Source organism: Ranitomeya variabilis, chromosome 1 (genome assembly GCF_051348905.1).
Source record: "Ranitomeya variabilis isolate aRanVar5 chromosome 1, aRanVar5.hap1, whole genome shotgun sequence".
Lineage (NCBI taxonomy): Eukaryota > Metazoa > Chordata > Amphibia > Anura > Dendrobatidae > Ranitomeya > Ranitomeya variabilis.
In genome coordinates this window covers 1,010,683,841-1,010,710,361 of record NC_135232.1, presented here as the reverse complement: position 1 = coordinate 1,010,710,361, position 26,521 = coordinate 1,010,683,841, and the positions used below count along the sequence as shown (strand labels likewise).

The window sequence follows — 26,521 nt, the reverse complement described above, 5'->3', positions numbered from 1 at the left end:
CTGTAAACATCAGATGCAATGTGAATGATCTGAAAGGAATCAGATTTTTTCTTGCGCACCATAGATTGAATTGTCTAGTCTCATCTGAAACACAGAAGAGACTGGTGCATAACGGGATTTTTTATCATCTGGACATTCAATCTTTGTGAAAGAAAAAATGGTCATCTTAACAGCCCTACTGAATAACATTGGTCTGAGCGATGCTCATGTTTTTCACAGATTGTAAATACAGTGGTGTGAACACAGTCTGAGAGCAAGGACAGGCTAAGTGACCGTGCTGTGGCTGTGATGGGAGAGTGAAGCAGCCGATAACTACAGGGGCCTAGTGCTGGGGTGCTCAAAATTCCTATTAAAAAATAAATTCTTGGATTTTGTGGGGAACAACTGCTTATCCTCCAAAACCATGTAGCCATGACAGTGGCTGAGAGGTCCTTATGGAATAGCTGCTCCCCACCAAAATAAAAGAACAGCTTAATGGTCAAATTAAAAAGTTACCGTAAGTAGAACTTGGCCAATGTAGATCACAGCCATGACACGATCGCCATGTCAGGCCTTACCGATACTGACAGTAATGGCTGCACACCCTCCCACCCCGTGTCGGTGCGGTTCGATAAGCGTCCTTTCTGCGGTCTCCATCCCTCGTCCGGCTGCTGATCGGCATCCTCCTGCTCTGACTGACGTTATCCACATAGCAGGGTGACATCACCCGCCTGCGCAGACATCGCCAGCAGGAGCTGTCATCCAGGTCAGTCAGAGCAGGAGGACGGCGATCAGCAGTCAGGAAGAGAGATGGAGACCGCAGAAAGAACGCCTATCTGACCAGACCGACAATTTACATTTAGTGTGGGAGACTTTGAAAAGGTTTTTGGAGGTATACAGAGGGGAGCCAGGGGGTTATATAGCCCTCTATAGAATGCAGCACAGGCGCTGATTAAGGTGCTGGTCGTAGTTTAGGCAGGAAAAAAACTGGTGACAGGTTCCCTTTAATCAGATTTCCCAATTGCATTCACATGTCGCTTAATTTTCCTTGCAGATTTGAAAAAGTTTTATATCTGAAGTAGTTTTATAACTGCAGTTGTCAATTCTTTCAGTGTTTTTTGCAACATTTTTCACCCATTTAATGACTGGCAAAAAAAGCATTAAAAACACATGCAAAAACAAGTTTTTGTTTTGGTTTTTTACACACATTTTTTCTGCAGGAGACACGTTTTTGATGCAGAAATGTCTGTAGTGAATACTTAACATGTTCAGATACCCTAAGATAAGACAGTCTTATAATGCACCAAGCTTTTCATGGTGGTACATGCTATGTGATCAATCTGGCCTTAGTTTACACCTCCCAATGATGGTCCGAAAACAGGACATTTTTTGTAAAGCAAAAAAAAAAAACCTGGTGAATATCATTAATAAAATTGGCATATTTTACAAATCCCCTTAACCAAACCTTCTTAGCGAAAAGGAACAAAAAGTGTCTAAAACACTACAGAAATGTAGCACATGCCACAACCGTCATATTTTTTTTTGCCTTACATTGATACAAAATGTTGAATGGTTATGGTCCCCATATACATTAGATCAAAGACCTGACAATCTGATTGTGTATGGGCCATCGATAGCCCCACCAGATAATGTCAGGGAAAGAAAAGGTTCAGGCAGTTCTGGACCTTTACGTCCTGAGTTCTCCTCATTGAAAACACTTGGCAAAGCATTCGTGTGCGTGGAGGGTGTCAGTTCAGGTGACATATCACATGTGTTCCCACAATGAAGAGAACCTGTCACTAGGGCAAGTGTGGGTAGTTTATTACTCGATTCTCACTGTTCTCTTCCATTTTTTGCTGGTTTGTTGTCTTTTTCTGTTTGTTTTAAATCTACCATACGGTCCCATAGAGTTTTTGTTTTGTTTTTTATTTGCTGTTAATTTTTATGGTCTTACCAAGGGGGCATTGTGACCATTTCTATTATCCTTGGAGCACCACCCACCCACTTAGCAAAGATCATACAAATTAGCACAAAATAAAAAGGCCCATAGCTTTGGATATGTATGATGGATTTATGGCCCATAGCTCTGGATCTGTATGGCGGATTTATGGCCCATAGCTCTGGATCTGTATGGCGGGTTTATGGCCCATAGCTCTGGATCTGTATGGCGGGTTTATGGCCCATAGCTCTGGATCTGTATGGCGGGTTTATGGCCCATAGCTCTGGATCTGTATGGCGGGTTTATGGCCCATAGCTCTGGATCTGTATGGCGGGTTTATGGCCCATAGCTCTGGATCTGTATGGCGGGTTTATGGCCCATAGCTCTGGATCTGTATGGCGGGTTTATGGCCCATAGCTCTGGATCTGTATGGCGGGTTTATGGCCCATAGCTCTGGATCTGTATGGCGGGTTTATTTCCCATAGCTCTAGGTCTGTATGGGGGATTTATTTCCCATAGCTCTGGATCTGTATGGGGGATTTATTTCCCATAGCTCTGGATCTGTATGGGGGATTTATTTCCCATAGCTCTGGATCTGTATGGGGGATTTATTTCCCATAGCTCTGGATCTGTATGGCGGATTTATTTCCCATAGCTCTAGATCTGTATGGCAGATTTAAAAATAAAAGGCATCGGGAATATTATAAATGCATCAGCACAATGAAAGGACTTCTTAGCTCCAACCAGCGTATGTGTGTGGCTTCCTCGGTCACAGGGGCACATATATGTAGAGGATGGTTCCTGGGATTAATACCAGACACGGCCTGCACATTACAGTCAGTGGGGTTGGATGAAGCGCCATCAATATTTCTCCAGGAAACCTCCTGAAAGTCTAGAGAGACTTCACTCTCCGCTGCAGACAATCAGGAAAGACCCTAGAGGGACGTGCACATAAGGAAACGACCCCCTACCGCTCTTGATAAGGATGGATCTATTAACTGAAATAATGCGACCCCTGCCCATCACTGTGCACAGCGATATGTCACATCTGGCCCAGCAAAGAAAGAGTCAAATAGCGACAGAAAATAAACATACAAGTCAATTCCTAGCCGGCACCAGAGCGAATGGTGTGCTGCAGCAGCTGCGGCCTCCACAGTATGGGGCCCCCAGTGCCCAGCAGGGCTCATTAATGGCGCTAGCTATGAGCACACGCAGGACACACACTGCTGTCACCGCTCAGGACCATATGGCAGCACAGCCGCCTGCCCACCCGCGGAGCCCCGGGACACCACTCACAGCGTCACCCGGGAGACGTGAATGTTCACCGGCACCACTCGGTCCTTGAAGGCGGTAGTAATGAAACAGCCGAATGTGAGAGCCGCCATAACACTCAGAGAGAAGGCGAAGAGAGAATTAGCCCTGGACAGCGCGGTGTTCATGGTGCCGGCGCGGACGTGTGCGGAGGACGGAGCCTGGTCCCTGCTGCTGCCACTGCTACGGCTAACGCTGAGCTGTCTGACTCTGAATGAGCCTAGCGACGCTCCGTACAGTCACTTCCGGGTCAGGAAGCCGCCACACAGGAAGAGAGCATGTCGGGAACCAACGTGGAGAAGAGACGCATCAGTCACGTGACTGCACCTGGGCGGCCATGCTTGTGGTGGCAGCTCAGTGTTCCACCATTATCACGTAGAAGCCGCACGGTTAGCCTCTCTCCCCACAGCTGACTAATGTGCAGCGCTGGTATTACCGTACAGTGCCTGTGACAGCCATCCATTTATATAAGCTGGGGCGAGGGCTGAGAAATGGCCGCTGAAGGGTAATGTAGAGAAATGTACGGTCATGCACGTGGGCCGAGGAAAGAAAATGTACAATTATGTATTAGATGGTAAAACTGGAAAAGCCTTGGGTGTAGGAGCTAACGCAGGGGCGGAGTGGGGCCAAAGAGCAGCACTGGCACAAAAAATCACCAGCCACATACAATGACTGTCCTCGCCCAAATGTAGAGCACTGGCAGGTTGTGCAACTCGTGCTTGTGACACCAGTCAACTTGAAAACGTGTAAGGCTACTTTCACATTAGCGTCGTGCACTGCACCTCGCACCGACGCAGACTGTGCAAGCGCCGCATAACGGGGGCAGCGGATGCTGGTTTTCAACGCGTCCGCTGCCCCATTGTGAGGTGCGGGGAGGAGGGGGCGGAGTTCCGGCTGCGCATGCGCGGTCGGAAAAGACGGGAACGACGCACCAAAAAACGTTACAAGCAACGTTTTTTTGCTGGTGACGGTCCGACGCAACCTTCGCACGACGGTTGCAACGTGTGGCAATGCGTCGCTAATGCAAGTCTATGGAGAAAAACGCATCCTGCAAGCACTTTTGCAGGATGCGTTTTTTTCTACAAAACGACACATAGCGACGAACAGTGCATGACGCTAGTGTGAAAGTAGCCTAACCTGCAATGGCCATAGTGTGAATAGACAACAGTTCAATACAGACTATTACCACACTGCAGACTATTACCACACTACAGACTATTACCGCACTTCAGACTATTACCACACTACAGGCTATTACCACACTGCAGACTATTACCGCACTTCAGACTATTACCACACTACAGGCTATTACCACACTGCAGACTATTACCGCACTGCAGACTATTACCACACTACAGACTATTACCGCACTGCAGACTATTACCACACTACAGGCTATTACCGCACTGCAGACTATTACCGCACTGCAGACTATTACCACACTACAGACTATTACCGCACTGCAGACTATTACCACACTGCAGACTATTATTACCACACTGCAGACTATTACCGCACTGCAGACTATCACCACACTACAGGCTATTACCACACTGCAGACTATTACCGCACTGCAGACTATTACCACACTACAGACTATTACCACACTACAGGCTATTACCACACTGCAGACTATTACCACACTGCAGACTATTATTACCACACTGCAGACTATTACCACACTACAGACTATTACCGCACTGCAGACTATTACCACACTACAGACTATTACCACACTACAGGCTATTACCACACTGCAGACTATTATTACCACACTGCAGACTATTACCGCACTTCAGACTATTACCACACTACAGGCTATTACCACACTGCAGACTATTACCACACTGCAGACTATTATTACCACACTGCAGACTATTACCACACTGCAGACTATTATTACCACACTGCAGACTATTACCGCACTGCAGACTATTACCACACTACAGGCTATTACCACACTGCAGACTATTACCGCACTGCAGACTATTATTACCACACTGCAGACTATTACCGCACTTCAGACTATTACCACACTTCAGGCTATTACCACACTGCAGACTATTACCACACTGCAGACTATTATTACCACACTGCAGACTATTACCGCACTGCAGACTATTACCACACTACAGGCTATTACCACACTGCAGACTATTACCGCACTGCAGACTATTACCACACTACAGACTATTACCACACTACAGGCTATGACCACACTACAGGCTATTACTGCACTTCAGACTATTACCACACTGCAGACTATTACCACACTACAGGCTATTACCGCACTGCAGACTATTACCGCACTTCAGATTATTACCACACTACAGGCTATTTCTGCACTGCAGACTGTTACCACACTACAGACTATTACCACTGCAGACTATTACCACACTACAGACTATGACCACACTGCAGACTATTACCACACTACAGACTATTACCGCACTGCAGACTATTATTACCGCACTGCAGACTATTACCGCACTACAGACTATGACCACACTGCAGACTATTATTACCACACTGCAGACTATTACCACACTACAGGCTATTACCGCACTGCAGACTGTTACCACACTACAGACTATTACCGCACTACAGACTATGACCACACTGCAGACTATTATTACCACACTGCAGACTATTACCACACTACAGGCTATTACCGCACTGCAGACTGTTACCACACTACAGACTATTACCGCACTACAGACTATGACCACACTGCAGACTATTATTACCACACTGCAGACTATTACCACACTACAGGCTATTACCGCACTGCAGACTGTTACCACACTACAGACTATGACCACACTGCAGACTATTATTACCACACTGCAGACTATTATTACCACACTGCAGACTATTACCACACTACAGACTATTACCGCACTACAGACTATTACCACACTGCAGACTATTATTACCACACTGCAGACTATTACCACACTGCAGACTATTACCACACTACAGACTATGACCACACTGCAGACTATTACCACACTACAGACTATTACCACACTACAGACTATTACCACACTGCAGACTATTATTACCACACTGCAGACTATTACCACACTGCAGACTATTACCACACTACAGGCTATTACCACACTGCAGACTATTACCACACTACAGACTATGACCACACTGCAGACTATTACCACACTACAGACTATTACCTCACTGCAGACTATTACCACACTGCAGACTATTACCACACTGCAGACTATTACCACACTACAGACTATGACCACACTGCAGACTATTACCACACTACAGACTATGACCACACTGCAGACTGTTACCACACTGCAGACTATTACCACACTGCAGACTATTACCACACTGCAGACTATTACCGCACTACAGACTATTACCGCACTGCAGGCTATGACCACACTGCAGACTTTACTAAAAAATACAGCACTGATCAGACAAAACGTTATGTATCCTCATTATAGGGATTGTCCACTAGAAGACAGCCCCTTTCAATGCTCCTAGTCTGATGACTCCTCCGCTCAGAGCACTGTGTCCCCCAGCAATCTAATGACATTGTTTATGTGACATAAGCGCTGCAGACGATCAGAGGACGTTGATGATCTGCAGCCTTCACAGTACAGTTTGATGATAATGTGCTGCTCTTGTGCCATAAACCATGTCATGACATCTACCCTGGGCCTGAAGTACGCTTGTATTTTAGTCGACATATTGGGGGGCACAACCACTTTAAATCGAACCGGTCACATGCTATTAACCCTACAGATATGGGGTTAATTTGAACTATATTTGTCCCAGAGGCCTCCAGTTTTCAGTTATACAGGAGCAGCCGATGCGCCTTCAATCACCACTCAATACATAGCCACCGGAACTGACTGACAACCGGCTCAGCAGTGTATCAGTACAGAACTGGCTGTCAGTCAGTGATGGTGCACGGCTACAGCCACCGATCACAATGTGCTTAACCTTCTGTCAGTCAGTGATGGTGCACAGTTACAGCTGCCGCTCACTATGTTCTGAGCCGGTTGTCAGTCAGTGATGGTGTACGGTTACAGCCGCCGCTCACTATGTACTGAGCCGGCTGTCAGCCAGAGATGGTGCATGGTTACAGCCACTCAATATGTATTGAGCTGGCAGTCAGTGATGGTGCATGGTTACAGCCGCTGCTCACTATGTACTGAGCCAGCTGTCAGTCAGAGTTGATGCATGGTTACAGCCGCTGCTCACTATGTACTGAGCCGGCTGTCAGCCAGAGATGGTGCACGGTTACAGCCGCCGCTCACTGTGTACTGAGCCGGCTGTCAGAGATGATGCATGGTTACAGCCGCTGCTCACTATGTACTGAACGGTGACTGAAGGCACGCCTCTATAACTGAAAATTGGAGAAATAAAGTTAGTATCCTCCTGGCGGCAGGACACCTTTACAATGCTATTAACCTGTTAATTACACCCATATCTGCAGATTAATAGCATTTTTGACATGACAAAATTCCCTTTACAGGTGTAACCCTTTCTAAATCATTATCTTTCCCCCAGTATAATAATAAATAATATCACCTATAGTCATCGTCAATACTGCGCCGTTCCAGCAGGGTCGGTACTGGATCTCCCGGGTATCAAGTGATATTGTTACGTAATCCCTGCGGACAATCGGCGCTGGCTGTGCTCTCCTCTCCAGAGGACAAATCAGACGTATAGAGGAAGTGAGAGCTGTAGCTGCCCTTTCACTTCCTCCAGATGTCAATTATGTCCATAGGAGAGGAGAGCAAAGCCATCGCTGATTGCATGGATTACGTGACATAACAATGTCCCATAATACCCGGGAGATCCAGTGCCGACACTGGTGAAATGGCACCAGCAATGGAGGTGACTATAGGCGATATTATTGTTCTGGGGGAAACCTAGGAATTCAGAAGGGGTTGTCCGAATAGTGGACAACCTCTTAAACCCCCGGAGCTTTTTTCGGATTTGTGTTTTCGTTTTTCGCTCCCCTCCTTCCCAGAGCCATAACTTTTTTATTTTTCCGTGAGGGCTTATTTTTTGTGGGACGAGTTGTGCTTTTGAATGACACCATTGGTTTTACCATGTCATGTACTACAAAATGGGAAAAAAATTCCAAGTGCGGTGAAATTGCAAAAAAAAATGCAGTCCCACACTTGTTTTTTGTTTGGGTTTTCTGCTAGGTTCACTAAATGCTAGAACTGAACTGCATTACTGCACTAGAAATATGAAAAATGAGAGCGTTTAGCGCATAAAAATGGCCAATTTTATGTGTACCTGGTAGCCACTTTAGGGCATCTCTCGTATACCAGGTCCTACGCTTTCCTTTCCTCTCTGAGAAAAAACGTCTCCATTTGAATGGGTACCTATGAAACCTCTTCTTAGACTAACATTCTCTCTTTCTGTGGAGGGGTAATGGACCTGTTGCGATTAAAATACCTGTGGCTAAGAAGGCTTTTCTAGTGCAGTTAGGCTACTTTCACACTAGCGTCGTACGACGCACGACGAATTGCGTCTTTGCGATGTACCGACGCAAGCAGTGAAAGCGCCGCACAACGGGGGCAGCGGATGTTGTTTTTCAACGCATTCGTTGCCCCATTGTGATGTGCGGGGAGGCGGGGGCGGAGTTCCGGCCGCGCATACGCGGTCGGAAAAGACGGTCTCGACGCACCAAAAAACGTTACATGCAACGTTTTTTGGTGGCGACGGACCGACGCAACCGTCGCACGACGGTTGCGACGTGTGGCAATGCATCGCACTGCGTCGCTAATGCAAGTCTAGGGAGAAAAAACGCATCCTTCAAGCACTTTTGCAGGATGGGTTTTTTCTACAAAACGACGCATAGCGACGTGCAGTGCACGACGCTAGTGTGAAAGTAGCCTAATGCAGTTCAGTTTTCATGTTTCATTTTTGCATGTTTCAGCGCTGCAGTGTGCTGCCTTATTTACTTGACTGTATACAAGTTGGTGACTCTAGGTTCAGCACCTGTTCACACTTAGTCTATGTTTGGATGTGACGGTCAGTTTTTTGAAATGTATTCTTTAGCCTTCTGACCGAGTTCTCCGCCTCTTAGCCACAGGTGTTTTAATCGCAACAGGTCCATTACCCCTCCACAGAAAGAGAGAATGTTATTCTAAGAAGAGGTTTCACAGGTACCCATTCAGATGGAGACGTTTATTCTCAGAGAGGAAAGGAAAGCGTAGGACCTGGTATACGAGAGATGCCCTAAAGTGGCTACCAGGTACACATAAAATTGGCCATTTTTATGCGCTAAACGCTCTCATTTTTCATATTTCTAGTGCAGTAATGCAGTTCAGTTTTCATGTTTGCATGTTTCAGCGCTGCAGTGTGCTGCCTTATTTACTTGACTGTATACGAGTTGGTGACTATGTTCAGCACCTGTTCACACTTAGTCTATGTTTGGATGTGACGGTCAGTTTTTTTAAATAAATGCTAGAACTGACCTCCTATTATGATTCTCCAGGTCATTATGAGTTCTTGGACACCAAACATGTATAGGTTCATTTTTATCTTAGTGGTAAAAAAAAAATCCAAACTTTGCTTAAAAAAAAATGTGCAATTTACCGTTTACCGTGGCATCTCCATTTTTCGGCATCTGAGTCTGGGTGAGGGGGGTGATTTAAAATTTTATATTTGCTCCGGCGCAGGCGTACTTTGTCTGCCCTGTTGAGGTCAGACCTAAGTACTGCAGTGCGCAGGCCTCGGGCCTCTCTGACCTTTCCCGGAGCCTGTGCACTGCAGTACTTTGCTCTGTCCTCAACAGGGCAGACAAAGTACACCTGCGCCGAAGCCGCAGCGTGAATACAAGAAGAGGACGTCATCGTAAGAAGATGGGAGGCCCCGGACTGGACCGCGACGCCCATCAGACCCGGACTGCAGCGGGACCGCCCCTGGGTGAGTATAATATAACCTTTATTTCTTCTCTTTCAGGATACTTCGGGGGCTTATCTACAGCCTTACAGAATGCTGTAGATAAGGCCCTGATGCCGGTGGCCGCAGCTCATATACGATTTTGGGGGTGACAGACTCCCTTTAAGGCAAGACAGCAGCTACTATGGCCCTGATTCATCAAGATCCAACACTGGTGCTCGTCATTCAGGGCTTGATAAGATGTGCTGGAGTGAGAGGCGCTGGATTCATTATGCCTCTTATCGAATCCTGCCACGTCTTAAAATTTTTCGACTTTTCAAAGCGTTTTAAGCAGATTTCTGGCTGAAAACACTTTCATGAATTGGGGTCTATGTGTCTTTATACCAGAACATTGCCATATACACATGCTGGGCAACACAGGCCCATTACATACACCTGATATAGCCACACAGGTACACATTATATACAAGAGCACAGCACACATGTTGCACATCACATCCTCATTACATGCATCTCATATAGTCACACATATCATACATGTACTTAGTACACACATGCTCTATAAGAAACGCTCAGCAGGTACACATCATATACACAGCACATGCATGCTGGACAAGTAACACACACACACACGATTATCACACACGTAGCATCACACACAGATGTACATGACACACACAGATGTACATGGCACACACCCACGCAGCTCACACACGCAGCATCACACACACACGCAGCATCACATGCACGCAGCATCACACACACATGCAGCATCACACAGCTCACACACACGCACCTCACACACACACAGCTCACACACACAGCTCACACACAGCCCACACACACGCAGCTCACACACACGCAGCTCACACTCACAGCTAACACAGAGCTCACACACAAGCAGCATCACACACGTAGCTCACAAACAAACGCAGCATCACACACACACAGCTCACACACAGCTCAAACACACAGAGCTCACGCAGCATCACACACGTAGCTCACAAACACACGCAGCATCACACACGTAGCTCACAAACACACACAGCATCACACACACAGCTCACACACAGCTCACACACGCAGCATCACACACACACACAGCTCACACACGCAGCATCACACACACACGCAGCTCACACACACAGAGCTCACACACACATGCAGCATCACACACAGCATCACACACACAGCATCACACATACATGCAGCTCACATACACAGCATCACACACACCAGATACGTCATACACACATAACACACTCCTCTGTGGTGCAGGGGCGGCTGATGTCCATGTGCAGATCTTCAGTTTCTCCTGCTCGCAGCAGCTCTGTCCCAGCACATCCCCCGGTCTCTCCTCTGCCGCCGGGATAGCAGATAAGAGCAGGAAAAGCAAGCGGTCACCATGCTGACAGGACAGGAGCTTATCTCTCCCTGGGAGCCGCACACACAGGCAGGTATGCTGACCTTCCATCTTGATTGCTGCTGGCTCTCTCCCTCAGAGTCGCGGTGCCGCAGCACAGGAGGACAGGAGCACGGGCCAATCAGCGACATCCAGGGCTCTGGGCATAACGTTCAGGGCAAGAGCCCCGGAGCTTTCACGCTAGCGACGCCCCTGAAGGAGAGCACGCGGTTCTCTGACGCTGGTACTGGCCAGCGTCAGAGAGAGGCAGAGTCCTGTGCTTGCGCCGTTGCTGCCTTTTCAAATTTTTTGACTAGGCCCTGTGTGCGCACTCTCCTGCACTGATGTGAGCTGCACTCACACACTGACTCAGGCTGCTGCGGCCCTTATTAGTGCGTGCACCGACAGAGCAGGCGCGCACACAGGGCCTAGTCAGAAGTTTTAAAGGGCTGGCGGCCCATTTTGTAGTTCAGAGCCGCCGGCCCACCGGGCATCTGCCCTGCTTGGCAGATTAGCAATTCGGGCCTGGGTAAATGGCAAACTAAGCTCCAGTGATCAGCGTCAGGTGGCTGCTCCCAAGGCACATAACATACGGGATACACTAAGGCCTGTTTCACACATCAGGTTTTCGCCGTCAGGCACAATCCAGCAAATGTTGAAAAAAATGGATCCGTCGTAGATTGTGAAAAACTGATGCGACGGATCTGTTTTTTTGTAAAGAAGAGAAAAGACGTGCACTCTTGCTTTATGGTGGTGCTGACTGGACGTGGAAATGTTCCAACAAAATGTAGTCCCAAGGATAAACAGTCGCACTCAAAGTTCCTTCAAAGTTTAGCCAAGCAAGTGGTTTTTTATTTTCAAAACACCAAAATAAACAATTCACCGCAGTGGCGTAAGGTAACGTTTCGACCCGCTGGGTCTCTATCAAACCTTACTGTAAAACAATAAGAAAATACATAATGTCAATCTTGTGTGAGGTGATAAAAATATACAGTATGAAAATACAATACAAAAATACAACGGCCCACTAAAAATAGAAAACAAACATGTAGATACAATAATAGATGAGACAGCAACAATCAGGGTCTCCTGGGTTCCAAAATGGTATTAATCCAAAGAAGGATTGTAGGCATTTCAAATATTCTTAGTTGCAGTGATAATACAAATCGTCTCATGAGTAATCCAAAAGAGTTCAAAAAGAGAAATGCTATAAACCAACACACTTATATGTGTATATGAGTACTAAAGTATGTTCATTCAGATTACACTGAGAGAAGTCCACAGACTCATATTAGTGCATCAATATCACATTAACCCCTTCCTGACATCTGACGTACTATCCCGTCGAGGTGGGGTGGGCCCATATGACCACCGACGGGATAGTACGTCATACGCGATCGGCCGCGCTCACGGGGGAAGCGCGGCCGATCGCGGCCGGGTGTCAGCTGCATATCGCAGCTGACATCCGGCACTATGTGCCAGGAGCGGTCACGGACCGCCCCCGGCACATTAACCCCCGGCACACCGCGATCAAACATGATCGCGGTGTACCGGCGGTATAGGGAAGCATCGCGCAGGGAGGGGGCTCCCTGCGGGCTTCCCTGAGATCCCCGGAGCAACGCGATGTGATCGCGTTGCTCTGAGGGTCTCCTACCTCCCTCCTCGCCGCAGGTCCCGGATCCAAGATGGCCGCGGCATCCGGGTCCTGCAGGGAGGGAGGTGGCTTACCGAGTGTCTGCTCAGTGCAGGTGCTGGTAAGCCTGCAGCCCTGTCAGTGAGATCGGTGATATGACAGAGTGCTGTGCACACTGTCAAATCACCGATCTGTGATGTCCCCCCCTGGGACAAAGTAAAAAAGTTAAAAAAAAAAATTCCCCACATGTGTAAAAAAATAAATAAATAAAATATCCTAAATAAAGAAAAAAAATATATATATTATTCCCATAAATACATTTCTTTTGCTAAATAAGATAAAAAAACAATAAAAGTACACATATTTAGTATCGCCGCGTCCGTAACGACACAACCTATAAAACTGCCCCACTAGTTAACCCCTTCAGTAAACACCGTAAGAAAAAAAAAAAAAAAACGAGGCAAAAAACGCTTTATTATCATACCGCCGAACAAAAAGTGGAATAACACGCGATCAAGAAGACTGATATAAATAACCATGGTACCGCTAAAAACGTCATCTTGTCCCGCAAAAAACGAGCCGCCATACAGCATCATCAGCAAAAAAATAAAAAAGTTATAGTCCTGAGAATAAAGCGATACCAAAATAATTATTTTTTCTATAAAATAGTTTTTATCGTATAAAAGCGCCAAAACATTAAAAAAATGATATAAATGAGATATCGCTGTAATCGTACTGACCCGACGAATAAAACTGCTTTATCAATTTTACCAAACGCGGAACGGTATAAACGCCTCCCCCAAAAGAAATTCATGAATAGCTGGTTTTTGATCACTCTGCCTCACAAAAATCGGAATAAAAAGCGATAAAAAAAGTCACGTGTCCGAAAATGTTACCAATAAAAACATCAACTCGTCCCACAAAAAACAAGATCTCACATGACTCTGTGGACTCAAATATGGAAAAATTACAGCTCTCAAAATGTGGTAACGCAAAAATTATTTTTTGCAATGAAAAGCGTCTTTCAGTGTGTGACGGCTGCCAATCATAAAAATCCGCTAAAAAACCCGCTATAAAAGTAAATCAAACCCCCCTTCATCACCCCCTTAGTTAGGGAAAAATTAAAAAATGTATTTATTTCCATTTTCCCATTAGGGTTAGGGTTAGGGCTAGAGTTAGGACTAGAGTTAGGACTAGAGTTAGGGCTAGAGTTAGAGCTAGGGTTAGGGCTAGGGTTAGGGCAAGGGTTAGGGTTAGGGTTGGGCTAGGGTTAGGGCTAGGGTTGGGGCTAGGGTTAGGGCTAGTGTTACGGCTTGTGTTAGGGCTAGTGATAGGGCTAGGGTTATTGCTCGGGTTAGGGCTAGGGTTGGGGCTACAGTTAGGGTTGGGGCTAAAGATAGGGTTAGGGTTTGGATTACATTTACGGTTGGGAATAGGGTTGGGTGTGTCTGGGTTAGAGGAGTGGTTAGGGTTACTGTTGGGATTAGGGTAAGGGGTGTGTTTGGATTAGGGTTTCAGTTATAATTGGGGGGTTTCCACTGTTTAGGCACATCAGGGGCTCTCCAAACGGGACATGGCATCCGATCTGAATTCCAGCCAATTCTGCGTTGAAAAAGGAAAACAGTGCTCCTTCCCTTCAGAGCTCTCCCGTGTGCCCAAACAGGGGTTTACCCCAACATATGGGGTATCAGCGTACTCAGGACAAATTGGACATCATCTTTTGGGGTCCAAGTTCTCCTGCTACCCTTGGGAAAATACAAAACTGGGGGCCAAAAAATAAGTTTTGTGGGAAAAAAAAAGATTTTTTATTTTCACGGCTCTGCGTTGTAAACTGTAGTGAAACACTTGGGGGTTCAAAGTTCTCACAACACATCTAGATAAGTTCCTTGGGGGGTCTAGTTTCCGATATGGGGTCACTTGTGGGGGGTTTGTACTGTTTGGGTACATCAGGGGCTCTGCAAATGCAACGTGACGCCTGCAGACCAATCCATTTAAGTCTGCATTCCAAATGGCGCTCCTTCCCTTCCGAGCTCTGTCATGCGCCCAAACAGTGGTCCCCCCCCACATATGGGGTATCAGCGTACTCAGGACAAATTGGACAACAACTTTTGGGGTCCAATTTATCCTGATACCCTTGTGAAAATACAAAACTGGGGGCTAAAAATCATTTTTGTGAAAAGAAAAAGAATTTTTATTTTCACGGCTCTGCGTTATAAACTGTAGTGAAACACTTGGGGGTTCAAAGTTCTCACAACACATCTAGATAAGTTCCTTGGGGGGTCTAGTTTCCAATATGGGGTCACTTGTGGGGGGTTTGTACTGTTTGGGTACATCAGGGGCTCTGCAAATGCAACGTGACGCCTGCAGACCAATCCATTTAAGTCTGCATTCCAAATGGCGCTCCTTCCCTTCCGAGCTCTGTCATGCGCCCAAACAGTGGTCCCCCCCCACATATGGGGTATCAGCGTACTCAGGACAAACTGGACAACAACTTTTGGGGTCCAATTTATCCTGATACCCTTGTGAAAATACAAAACTGGGGGCTAAAAATCATTTTTGTGAAAAGAAAAAGAATTTTTATTTTCACGGCTCTGCGTTATAAACTGTAGTGAAACACTTGGGGGTTCAAAGTTCTCACAACACATCTAGATAAGTTCCTTGGGGGGTCTAGTTTCCAATATGGGGTCACTTGTGGGGGGTTTGTACTGTTTGGGTACATCAGGGGCTCTGCAAATGCAACGTGACGCCTGCAGACCAATCCATTTAAGTCTGCATTCCAAATGGCGCTCCTTCCCTTCCGAGCTCTGTCATGCGCCCAAACAGTGGTCCCCCCCCACATATGGGGTATCAGCGTACTCAGGACAAACTGGACAACAACTTTTGGGGTCCAATTTATCCTGATACCCTTGTGAAAATACAAAACTGGGGGCTAAAAATCATTTTTGTGAAAAAAAAAAAGAATTTTTATTTTCACGGCTCTGCGTTATAAACTGTAGTGAAACACTTGGGGGTTCAAAGCTCTCAAAACACATCTAGATAAGTTCCTTAGGGGGTCTACTTTCCAAAATGGTGTCACTTGTGGGGGTTTTTAATGTTTAGGCACATCAGGGGCTCTCCAAACGCAACATGGCATCCCATCTTAATTCAGTTCAATTTTGCATTGAAAAGTAAAATAGCGCTCCTTCCCTTCCGAGCTCTACTATGCGCCCAAACAGTGGTTTACCCCCACATATGGGGTATCAGCGTACTCAGGACAAATTGCACAACAATTTTTCGGGTCCAATTTCTTCTCTTACCCTTGGGAAAATAAAAAATTGGGGGCAAAAAGATAATTTTTGTGAAAAAATATGATTTTTTATTTTTACGGCTCTGCATTATAAACTTCTGTGAAGCACTTGTTGGGTCAAAGTGCTCAACACACATCTAGATAAGTTCCTTAAGGGGTCTACTTTCCAAAATGGTGTCACTTGTACAGGGTTTCAATGTTTAGGCACATCAGGGGCTCTCCAAACGCAACATGGCGTCCCATCTCAATTCCAGTCAATTTTGCATTGAAAAGTCAAATGGCGCTCCTTCCCTTCCGAGCTCTGCCCTGCGCCCAAACAATGGTTTACACCCACATATGGGGTATCAGCGTACTCAGGACAAATTGCACAACAATTTTTCGGGTCCAATTTCTTCTCTTAGCCTTGGGAAAATAAAAAATTGGGGGCGAAAAGATCATTTTTGTGAAAAAATATGATTTTTTATTTTTACGGCTCTGCATTATAAACTTCTGTGAAGCACTTGTTGGGTCAAAGTGCTCACCACACATCTAGATAAGATCCTTAGGGGGTCTACTTTCCAAAATGGTGTCACTTGTGGGGGGTTTCAATGTTTAGGCACATCAGGGGCTCTCCAAATGCAACATGGCGTCCCATCTCAATTCCAGTCAATTTTGCATTGAAAAGTCAAATGGCGCTCCTTTCCTTCCGAGCTCTGCCATGCGCCCAAACAGTGGTTTACCCCCACATATGGGGTATCAGCGTACTCAGGACAAATTGTACAACAAATTTTGTGGTCTATTTTCTCCTGTTACCCTTGGTAAAATCAAACAAATTGGAGCTGAAATAAATTTTGTGTGAAAAAAAGTTAAATGTTTATTTTTATTTAAACATTCCAAAAATTCCTGTGAAACACCTGAAGGGTTAATAAACTTTTTGAAAGTAGTTTTGAGTACCTTGAAGGGTGCAGTTTTTAGAATGGTGTCACACTTGGGTATTTTCTATCATATAGACCCCTCAAAATTACTTCAAATGAGATGTGGTCCCTAAAAAAAAATGGTGTTGTAAAAATGAGAAATTGCTGGTCAACTTTTAACCCTTATAACTCCGTCACAAAAAAATTTTGGTTCCAAAATTGTGCTGATGTAAAGTAGACATGTGGGAAATGTTACTTATTAAGTATTTTGCGTGACATATGTCTGTGATTTAAGGGAATAAAAATTCAAAGTTGGAAAATTGCGAAATTTTCAAAATTTTCGCCAAATATTCGTTTTTTTCACAAATAAACGCACGTTATATCGAAGAAATTTTACCACTATCATGAAGTACAATATGTCACGAGAAAACAATGTCTGAATCGCCAAGATCCGTTGAAGCGTTCCAGAGTTATAACCTCATAAAGGGACAGTGGTCAGAATTGTAAAAATTGGCCCGGTCATTAACGTGCAAACCACCCTTGGGGGTGAAGGGGTTAATAGACCATAGAGATCATTATGGGAGTAAAACGCAAAGGTGGTGGATACATAATATAGAAAAATAAGGCTAAAAAAGCCACAGCCAGCTCACCGACAGACCGAAGGAGCACGGAGATATCATCCTGACCAAGACGTGCAGCAATGGAAGATGAAGAAAAGGTGTATACTCCAGCTTCTAAAATCTTGAAATGCTTTATTGGTGCATATAAATATAGCGTGATTAAAATCCTTGCTCAAAGGTGGATGCAGTCATGAGGATAGACAACGCGTTTCGATCTATGCGATCTTAATCATGTCTAACAGCATATGAGCATTGCCAGTATTCATAGTACTAAGAAACCAATCACTATGAGTTTCACAGTCACATGACTGAGAAGTCGCAGGTCCTACCATGTAACAATAAAACTAAATATAAATGAATAAAAACTATTTAACAATAATGATATAATATTTCGTTTTTCTTATTTAAACCTAACAGTGATCTCGTTTGTAAAGTGTATATCCAATACGCCTCCCTAGTTAGGAGGCTGTTGTGAATTGTGGGTTCTGCTCTTAGGCTCCCTCCGGTGGTTATAAGTGGTAGTGCTGCTGTTTGTCCTTCACAACAGTCATCAGCTGCTTCCACTTTGGACGGGGCTATTTAGTCTGGCTCCTTCCTTTATTGAGTGCCAGTTGTCCATTGTTTTCTAGGGATCCACATCTCTGCTTGGTTTCTCCTTCTGGATTGTCCAAATCATCAAAGATAAGTCCTGGCTCTGTTTTTGCAGTCCACATGCTATGTTTTTTCTTGTCCAGCTTTGTCTGTGTTAAGATTTACTCAGCCAAGTTGGAAGCTCTGGAGTCACAGAGTTACCCTCCATGCCTTTAGTTAGGTGTGGAGATTTTTGTATTCTCTGTGGTGGATTTTGTAGTATTTTTTTATACTGACCGCACAGTACTCTTTACTGTCTTCTTTCTAGGTAGCGTGGCCTCCTTTGCTAAATTCTGTTTTCAGTCTGCGTTTGTAATTTCCCTCTCCTCTCACAGTCAATATTTGTGGGGGGCTGCCTTTCCTTTGGGAATTTTCTCTGAGGCAAGATAGTATTCCTGTTTCTTTCTTTAGGTGTAATTAGTCCTCCGGCCGTGACGAGGTGTCTAGGGAGTGACAGGAACATCCCACGGCTACTTCTAGTTGATGTGTTAAGTTCAGGGTCTGCGGTCAGTATAGAGGCCACCTACTCCAGAGCTCGTCCATGCTGCTCCTAGGCCACCAGTTCATAACAGGAGGCGTCTTTTGATATCCCCACCACGATTTGAGCATTTAACTAATTATATGCCCTGGACAGACATCGCCGCAATGTTACCTCCGTGGCAAGTAGCAAAATGTTTGGCAACCATAGATACATTTCTATTACCTCCGTTAAAATTACTTGTATCTCTTATATGTTCAGATATTCTCGTTTTGAGCTTTCTGGTGGTACATCCCACATATGAAATTTTACACTGTGTACAGTTGATCTTGTATACCACATTTTTAGAGCTGCAATTTATAAAATCTTTAATTTTATAACTTTTAGAGTTATCATAATTAGTGAATGTATTGCCTAATTGGCTAGATGCACATGTGCTGCATGCAATAGTGCCGCATTTATAGAAGCCTTTACATTCCAACCACGTATTAGATTCAGGTTTGGATGTGTATTGACTTGGAGAAATTAAATCTCCTATGATTGGGGCTCTTCTGGCTACTATGTTAATGCCATCATTTAGTATATTTGACAAAATGTCATCCTCTTCTAAAATAGGTAGCCGTTTCTGTATAATCGATTTGATCTCAATGAAATGGGAACTATACTGAAGGCAGACATATGGTTTATTTTGCTTAACTGCCCTACTTTTCTTTAGATTTAAAATTAGATTTTAATACATTTTCTCTATCTTTTTTATCCACCATATTTCGGGCTCTTTTTAGGCACCATTTAGGATAGCTGCGCCTATCAAGTCGTGTTTCCAAATTGTCAAACTCTCTTTCTCTGCCTATTGTTTTACTGCAATTTCTCTTGAGTCTAGTAAATTCTCCCACCGGTATGGATTTAATTGTGTGGGAGGGGTGACTACTCTTGGCGTGTAAAACCGTATTTCCACTCATGGGTTTGATATGCATTTTGCTGTGAATAGATTTACCGCACTCACCCTCCAGTTCTTGATCAAGGAACGATATACACTTTTTGTTGTGCCTGTGCGTAAACCTAATACCAAAATCATGACCATTGACATATTCCATGAATTCCGGCATGGCAGACACTTCGCCCCCCGCCCCCCCAAATTATGAGGGTGTCATCGATGTATCTGCCATACCAGAACAAATGATCAAGAAACGGGTTATCAACAGAATAAGTGTACACAGATTCCCAAAAAGCCATAGTCAGGTTTGCTAGCGATGGGGAGTACTTAGCTCCCATAGGAACTCCAGTCCTTTGTCTGTAAATAGTCTTATTAAATGAAAAAACATTATGCTTGAGTAAAAAAAAATGTCACTTGCAATATGTACTGTATCAGATCCTGTGAATAAAGATTGTAGTTATTCAGGTGAAACTCCAAGGCTCTCATGGCAACATCATGTGGTATACTCGTGTAAAGTGAAATAACATCGCAACAGAGCCACGAAAAACCTTTTTCCCATGTTTTACTAGAGAAAGTTTTTAGTACTTCTCTAGAGTCCTATAAATTATATAAATTTATTTGCATTTGACAGTGAGAAATAAGTATTTGATCCTCTACCAACCATTAAGAGTTCTGGCTCCTACAGACCAGTTAGATGCTCCAAATCAACTCGTTACTTGCATTAAAGAAAGCTGTCCACAGACTCAATTAAGCAGTCAGACTCTATCCTCTACAACAGTGTTTCCCAAACTCCAGTCCTCACGGACCCCTCCGGTCATGTTTTCAGGATTTCCTTAGCATTGCTCAAGTAGTGGAAGTATCATCAAGGCATCAGGAATTGTCTCACCTGTGCAACACTATGGAAATCCTGAAAACATGACCTGTGCGGTCCGTGAGGACTGGAGTTTGGCAAACACTGCTATACAACATGGACAAGACCAAAGAGCTTTATAAGGATGTCAGTGACAAGATCATAGACCTACACAAAGCTGAAATAGGCTACAAACCCATAATTAAGACGCTGGGTGAGACGGAGACAACTTTTGGTGCAATAGTAAGAAAATGGAAGAAATACAAAATGACTATCAATTGACATCGATCTGGTGCACCATGCAAAATCTCACCTCGAGGGGTATCCATCATGAGGAAGGTCAGAGATCAGCCTAAAACTACACGGGGGAACTTGTCAGTGATCTCAAAGCAGCTGGGACCACAGTCACCAAGAAAACCATTGGTAACACATTACGTCGTAAAGGTTTAAAATCCTGCTGTGCTCACAAGGTCCCCCTGCTCAAGAAGGCACATGTGTAGGCCCATCTGAAGTTTGCCAATGAACACCTGGATGTTTCTGTGAGTGACAGAGAAGGTGCTGTAGCTAGATGAGACAAAAATTGAGGTATTTGGCATTAACGCAACTTGCCGTGTTTGGATGAGGAGAAATGCTGCCTATGACCCAAACAATACCATCCCCACTGTCAAGCATGAAGGTGGAAACATTATGTTTTGGGGATGTTTCTCTGCTAAGAGCACAGGACTACACCACATCAATAGTAAAATGGATGGAGCCATGTTCTGTAAAATCCTGAGTGACAACCTCCTTCCCTCCGCCAGGAGATTAAAGGGAACCTGTCACCCCCAAAATAGATGGTGAGGTAAGCTCACCGCCATCAGGGGCTTATCTACAGCATTCTGTAATGCTGTAGATAAGCCGCCGCTGTTACATGAAAGAGGAGAAAAAGGCGGTGTCCCGCTCTGATGGGCGTCTCAGGTCCGGTACAGCGCCTCCCGTCTTCATTCCATGACGTCCTCTTCTGGTCTTCATGCCGTGGCTCCGGCGCAGGCGTACTTTGCCCTGTTGAGGGCAGAGCAAAGTACTGCAGGCGCCGGAAAGGTCAGAGAGGCCCGGCGCCTGCGCACTACAGTACTTTGCTCTGCCCTCAACAGGGCCCCTGGGTGAGTATAATATAACCTCTTTTTCTCCTCTTTCAGGTAACATCGGGGGCTTATCTACAGCATAACAGAATGCCCCTGATGATGGTGAGCTTACCTCACCATCGATTTTGGGGGTGACAGGTTCCCTTTAAAAATGGGTCGTGGCTGGGTATTCCAGCAAGACAATGACCCAAAACATACAGCCAATGCAACAAAGGAGTGGCTCAAAAAGAAGCACACTAAAGGTCATGGAGTGGCCTAGTCTCCAGACCTTAATCCCATAGAAAACTTATTGAGGGAGTTGAAGCTCCGAGTAGCCAAGCGACAGCATCGAAATCTTAATGATTTAGAGATGATCTGCAAAGAGGAGTGGAACAAAATTCCTCCTGACTAGTGTTGAGCATTCCGATACCGCAAGTATCGGGTATCGGCCGATACTTGCGGTATCGGAATTCCGATACCGAGATCCAATACTTGCCTCATAGCGGTTACCGGAATCGGAAGTTCCCAGGATTCAAACTGCACGAATTCAGCCAATGAGGAATGATTCTGAGTGTGGGCACATCCTGTTCAGCATGGTGGGCATGTAACTACTGGCAAGGCTGTGATTGGCTGCTGAAATGATGTCATGCTGCAGTTTAAAAGTCGCTGGCGCCATTTTGCGCTCACTCTGCTGTGCATTCAGTTAGTGACAGGACGCTGTGTGCTGACTGAGGGCCAGTTGAGATAGCGATTTGCTTCATTGTTCTTTTCCAAGGCTAATTTAGCAACCGCTGTGTTCACCTACTAATCACCTTGCTTTTGCCTTGCAGCGCTGTTTTCACAGCGATCTGCAAGGTCTGTGTGTGTGTGTGTGAGTGCAGCCCACTCTCTAGTCTGAGTGCAGCCACATAGGCCATCCATAGCTGGTTGTATTCAGTTCAGGGAGGGTGGTTCACTGCCTCATACTGTTCTATTTTCTTTTTTTATTTTTTCAAGTAGTGCAGACTGCTGCACATTTTTTAAAAAAATTCCTATTAGTGTCTTTCCACCCGTATCCAGCTAAATTGTGGAAAAACACTACATAGGATAACGTAGAGGAGTGTTTTTGGGCCTTGCAGCGCCGTTTACGGCTGTCTGCACGGTCTCCGTGTGACTGCAGCTCACCCTGTAGTCTGTGTGCAGCCATAGCCGGTTGTATCCAGCTCAGAGTGCGTCACTGCGTCATACCGTAAAATCCATTTTCCTTTTTTTTAAGTAGTGCAGGCTGCTGCACATTTTTAAAAAAAATTCCTATTAGTGTCTTTCCACCCGTATCCACCTAAATTGTGGAAAAACACTACATAGGATAACGCAGAGGAGGTTTTTGGGGCCTTGCAGCGCCGTTTACGGCTGTCTGCATGGTCTCCGTGTGACTTCAGCTCTCCCTGTTGTCAGTTCAGCCCCCACAAAATAAATAAATAATAAAGTTCACCAAACACACCACTTTACAGTTGTGTAGGCCACATTAGCTCATATTAAAGTCTATATATATATATATATATATATCTGCGCTGTAGATTACAAGGGAGACCTATTGGTAAAAAAGAATATTTAGCATGTGTCACCCAACATACAAACTATCGTAAGTTGCCCAGTTTGAAGTTAGTTAATGCATTACCTATAAGTTGTATACGATAATTATTAATATTTACCGGGCAATTGTAACCAAAATCTCCTGGACTGAAACCACCGTTTGCCGCATGTAACACAGTCAGAGTCTTCTAGGTAGGTGAACAGCGATGATGCTCCCAAAGTTCTTCTTTCTATTAAAATGTGAGGAGCGGGTGAAAAAGATCTGTCCCGGCCGGTGACAGTCACCCCTTACCCCGTCACTAATGCGCCTGGGTCTTCAGCGTGAGCCTGCGCTTCCACACGCTTGTTGCCGACGAGGCGCAGAGAGACTGCAGGACCTCGTGTGACGTCACATGCACGTGGTGTTACATGTGCACGGCTAAAAACTTGCACACAGAACCAAAAGGGATCTATCCAACGCGTTTCGAAGTCGGCGGACTTCTTCCCTGAGGAAGAAGTCCGCCGACTTCGAAACGCGTTGGATAGATCCCTTTTGGTTCTGTGTGCAAGTTTTTAGCCGTGCACGTGTAACACCACGTGCATGTGACGTCACACGAGGTCCTGCAGTCTCTCTGCGCCTCGTCGGCAACAAGCGTGTGGAAGCGCGGGCTCACGCTGAAGACCCAGGCGCATTAGTGACGGGGTAAGGGGTGACTGTCACCGGCCGGGACAGATCTTTTTCACCCGCTCCTCACATTTTAATAGAAAGAAGAACTTTGGGAGCATCATCGCTGTTCACCTACCTAGAAGACTCTGACTGTGTTACATGCGGCAAACGGTGGTTTCAGTCCAGGAGATTTTGGTTACAATTGCCCGGTAAATATTAATAATTATCGTATACAACTTATAGGTAATGCATTAACTAACTTCAAACTGGGCAACTTACGATAGTTTGTATGTTGGGTGACACATGCTAAATATTCTTTTTTACCAATAGGTCTCCCTTGTAATCTACAGCGCAGATATATATATATATATTGATTCTTGGTGCTTGTTCACTCCATATCGGACTTTTTTGGTAGTTATGTCCGTTTATCTGCAGCAGTAGGATTACCAGTGTTAATACACTCCGTGCAGCGCCCGCAGTTGTTTTTATATATTTTGCATATTAAAGTCTAGTCCACACTTTAGAAAATTAGTGTTTCTTATACCTGTTAGGAGCTGTTCAGGAATAAGCACACAAAGCCGTTAGTACTTTTCTGCTTATCTTTATCAGTCAACCAAGATGAAGAAGGCAGGGAGTAAGGCACGTGGGTGCGGAGCAGGGAGAGGACGTGGGGATTCTGTGCCTGCTGCAGGCACCGGTGACTCATCATCACCCAGTTTCAGCAGGGAACAGTCCTTCATGCGCAGCTTTGTCGTAGAGCGCCGTACACCGCTGCTGCGTGAAGAACAAATTGGAGCCGTTGTCGGATGGATGGCAGCTAACGCATCAACTTCAATTAGTGCCACATCCTCTCAGACACAGAGCACTGGAGAGCACCCATCTGTCTCTTCACCACCTGCCAAATTGCCCAGGCAGACAGAGAGCCCAGGACAGGAGCCGTCTCTACTTCTGTTCTCTGAATCTCTTGGCTTTGAAACAGTGGGCCAGCCAAGCAGTCTGAAGAGGCGGGTGGGCCAGTGCCTCCGATCACCACATCGCAGGACGCATCCGCTGATGACACTCAGGTGCCACTTTCTGGTGCGTGCTCTGCTGCTGAGACTACCCAGGAGGAGCAGTTGGTGGCAGAGGGTAGTGTAGATGATGAGGTCCTTGACCCATCTTGGCGTGAGGGACAGGAAGGTGGTGGGAGCAGCTCTGAGGAAGAGATTCCCCGAACGGGCCAAAGAGGGAGGGGGAAGACTGCGGATCCTGTAGCCTCCACTTTGGCACCCGTTAGGAGCATGTCTCTTCCAAAAGCCAAAAAGGGCGCTCCCAAGACTTGCAGTGCCTGGTCCTTTTTTGACACAGTTGCAGATGACATTTGCTATGTCAAATGCAAGGTGTGTCATCACAAAGTCAAAAGAGGGAGAAATGTCAGCAACCTCAATACCTCCAACATGTGGAAACATGTGCGGACCAGGCACGCGGCGGAGTTACAAAAACACTGAAGCTAGGCCAACCAACAGCGGCAGCTACCACCTCTTCAGCTCGTGTTGCCTCTTCCTCCAGCTCACACGCAGCTGGTTCGGCTTCCTCCCAGGATCGCCGTGGAAGAACCTCTGGCACTGTTGTCCAGAGACCCACTGTAATTCCACCCGCAGCACCACGTTCCCAGTTATCCTCACACTCCCAGGCCAGTCTACAGCCATCGGTAGTACAGGCATGGGAGAAAAGGCGGCCTTTCTCAGCAAACCACCCACGAGCACAGGCTCTGCAGGCATTGCCAAACTTCTGTCACTGGAAATGCTGTCATTCAGGCTGGTGGAGACTGACAGCTTCCGTGACTTGATGTCATTGGCAGTCCCACAGTACAATGTGCCCAGCCGCTTTTATTTCAGCAGGCAAGCCGTCCCTGCCCTGCACAAGCATGTGGAGGGACACATAAAACACGCGCTACTGAACGCCGACAGTAGCAAGGTCCACCTCACCACCGATGCGTGGACCAGTCAACATGGACAGGGGCGATACCTTTCCCTCACTGCCCATTGGGTTAATGTTGTTGAGCCGGGTACAGATCGTGCGAGTGGCGCAGGACGTGTCCTGTCCACTCCAAGGATTGCAGGAATCCAGTCTGTACACATTGACTCTTCTTACACAAGTTCCTCAGAATCATCGCTGCAGGAGCCGTCACAGTCCACCTCCACATGGACCCGTGAACGTTTACCTGTTACGACCGACATGAGCACAGCCGTGGCCAAACGTCAACAGGCCGTCTTGAAATTAATTTCTTTGGGGAATCGAAGCCACACAGCGCAGGAGCTCTGGAATGCCATCAAGCAGGAGAGTGATGTGTGGTTTGTGGCAGC

The 26,521-nt window shown here is 45.8% G+C and overlaps 1 protein-coding gene across 1 annotated transcript in view; it reads right to left on the bottom strand.

Annotated features, from left to right (window-relative positions):
* The window catches only part of SPCS3 (signal peptidase complex subunit 3), a 33,660-nt gene extending 30,056 nt beyond the window's left edge, over nucleotides 1–3,604 (bottom strand). Inside the window, exon 1 of the mRNA XM_077279539.1 lies at nucleotides 3,215–3,604. Coding sequence (XP_077135654.1) covers nucleotides 3,215–3,357 — 143 coding nt within the window. The 5' untranslated portion in view covers nucleotides 3,358–3,604. The remainder of the gene's footprint in view (nucleotides 1–3,214) is intronic.
* Between the last annotated feature and the right edge of the window lie 22,917 nt (nucleotides 3,605–26,521).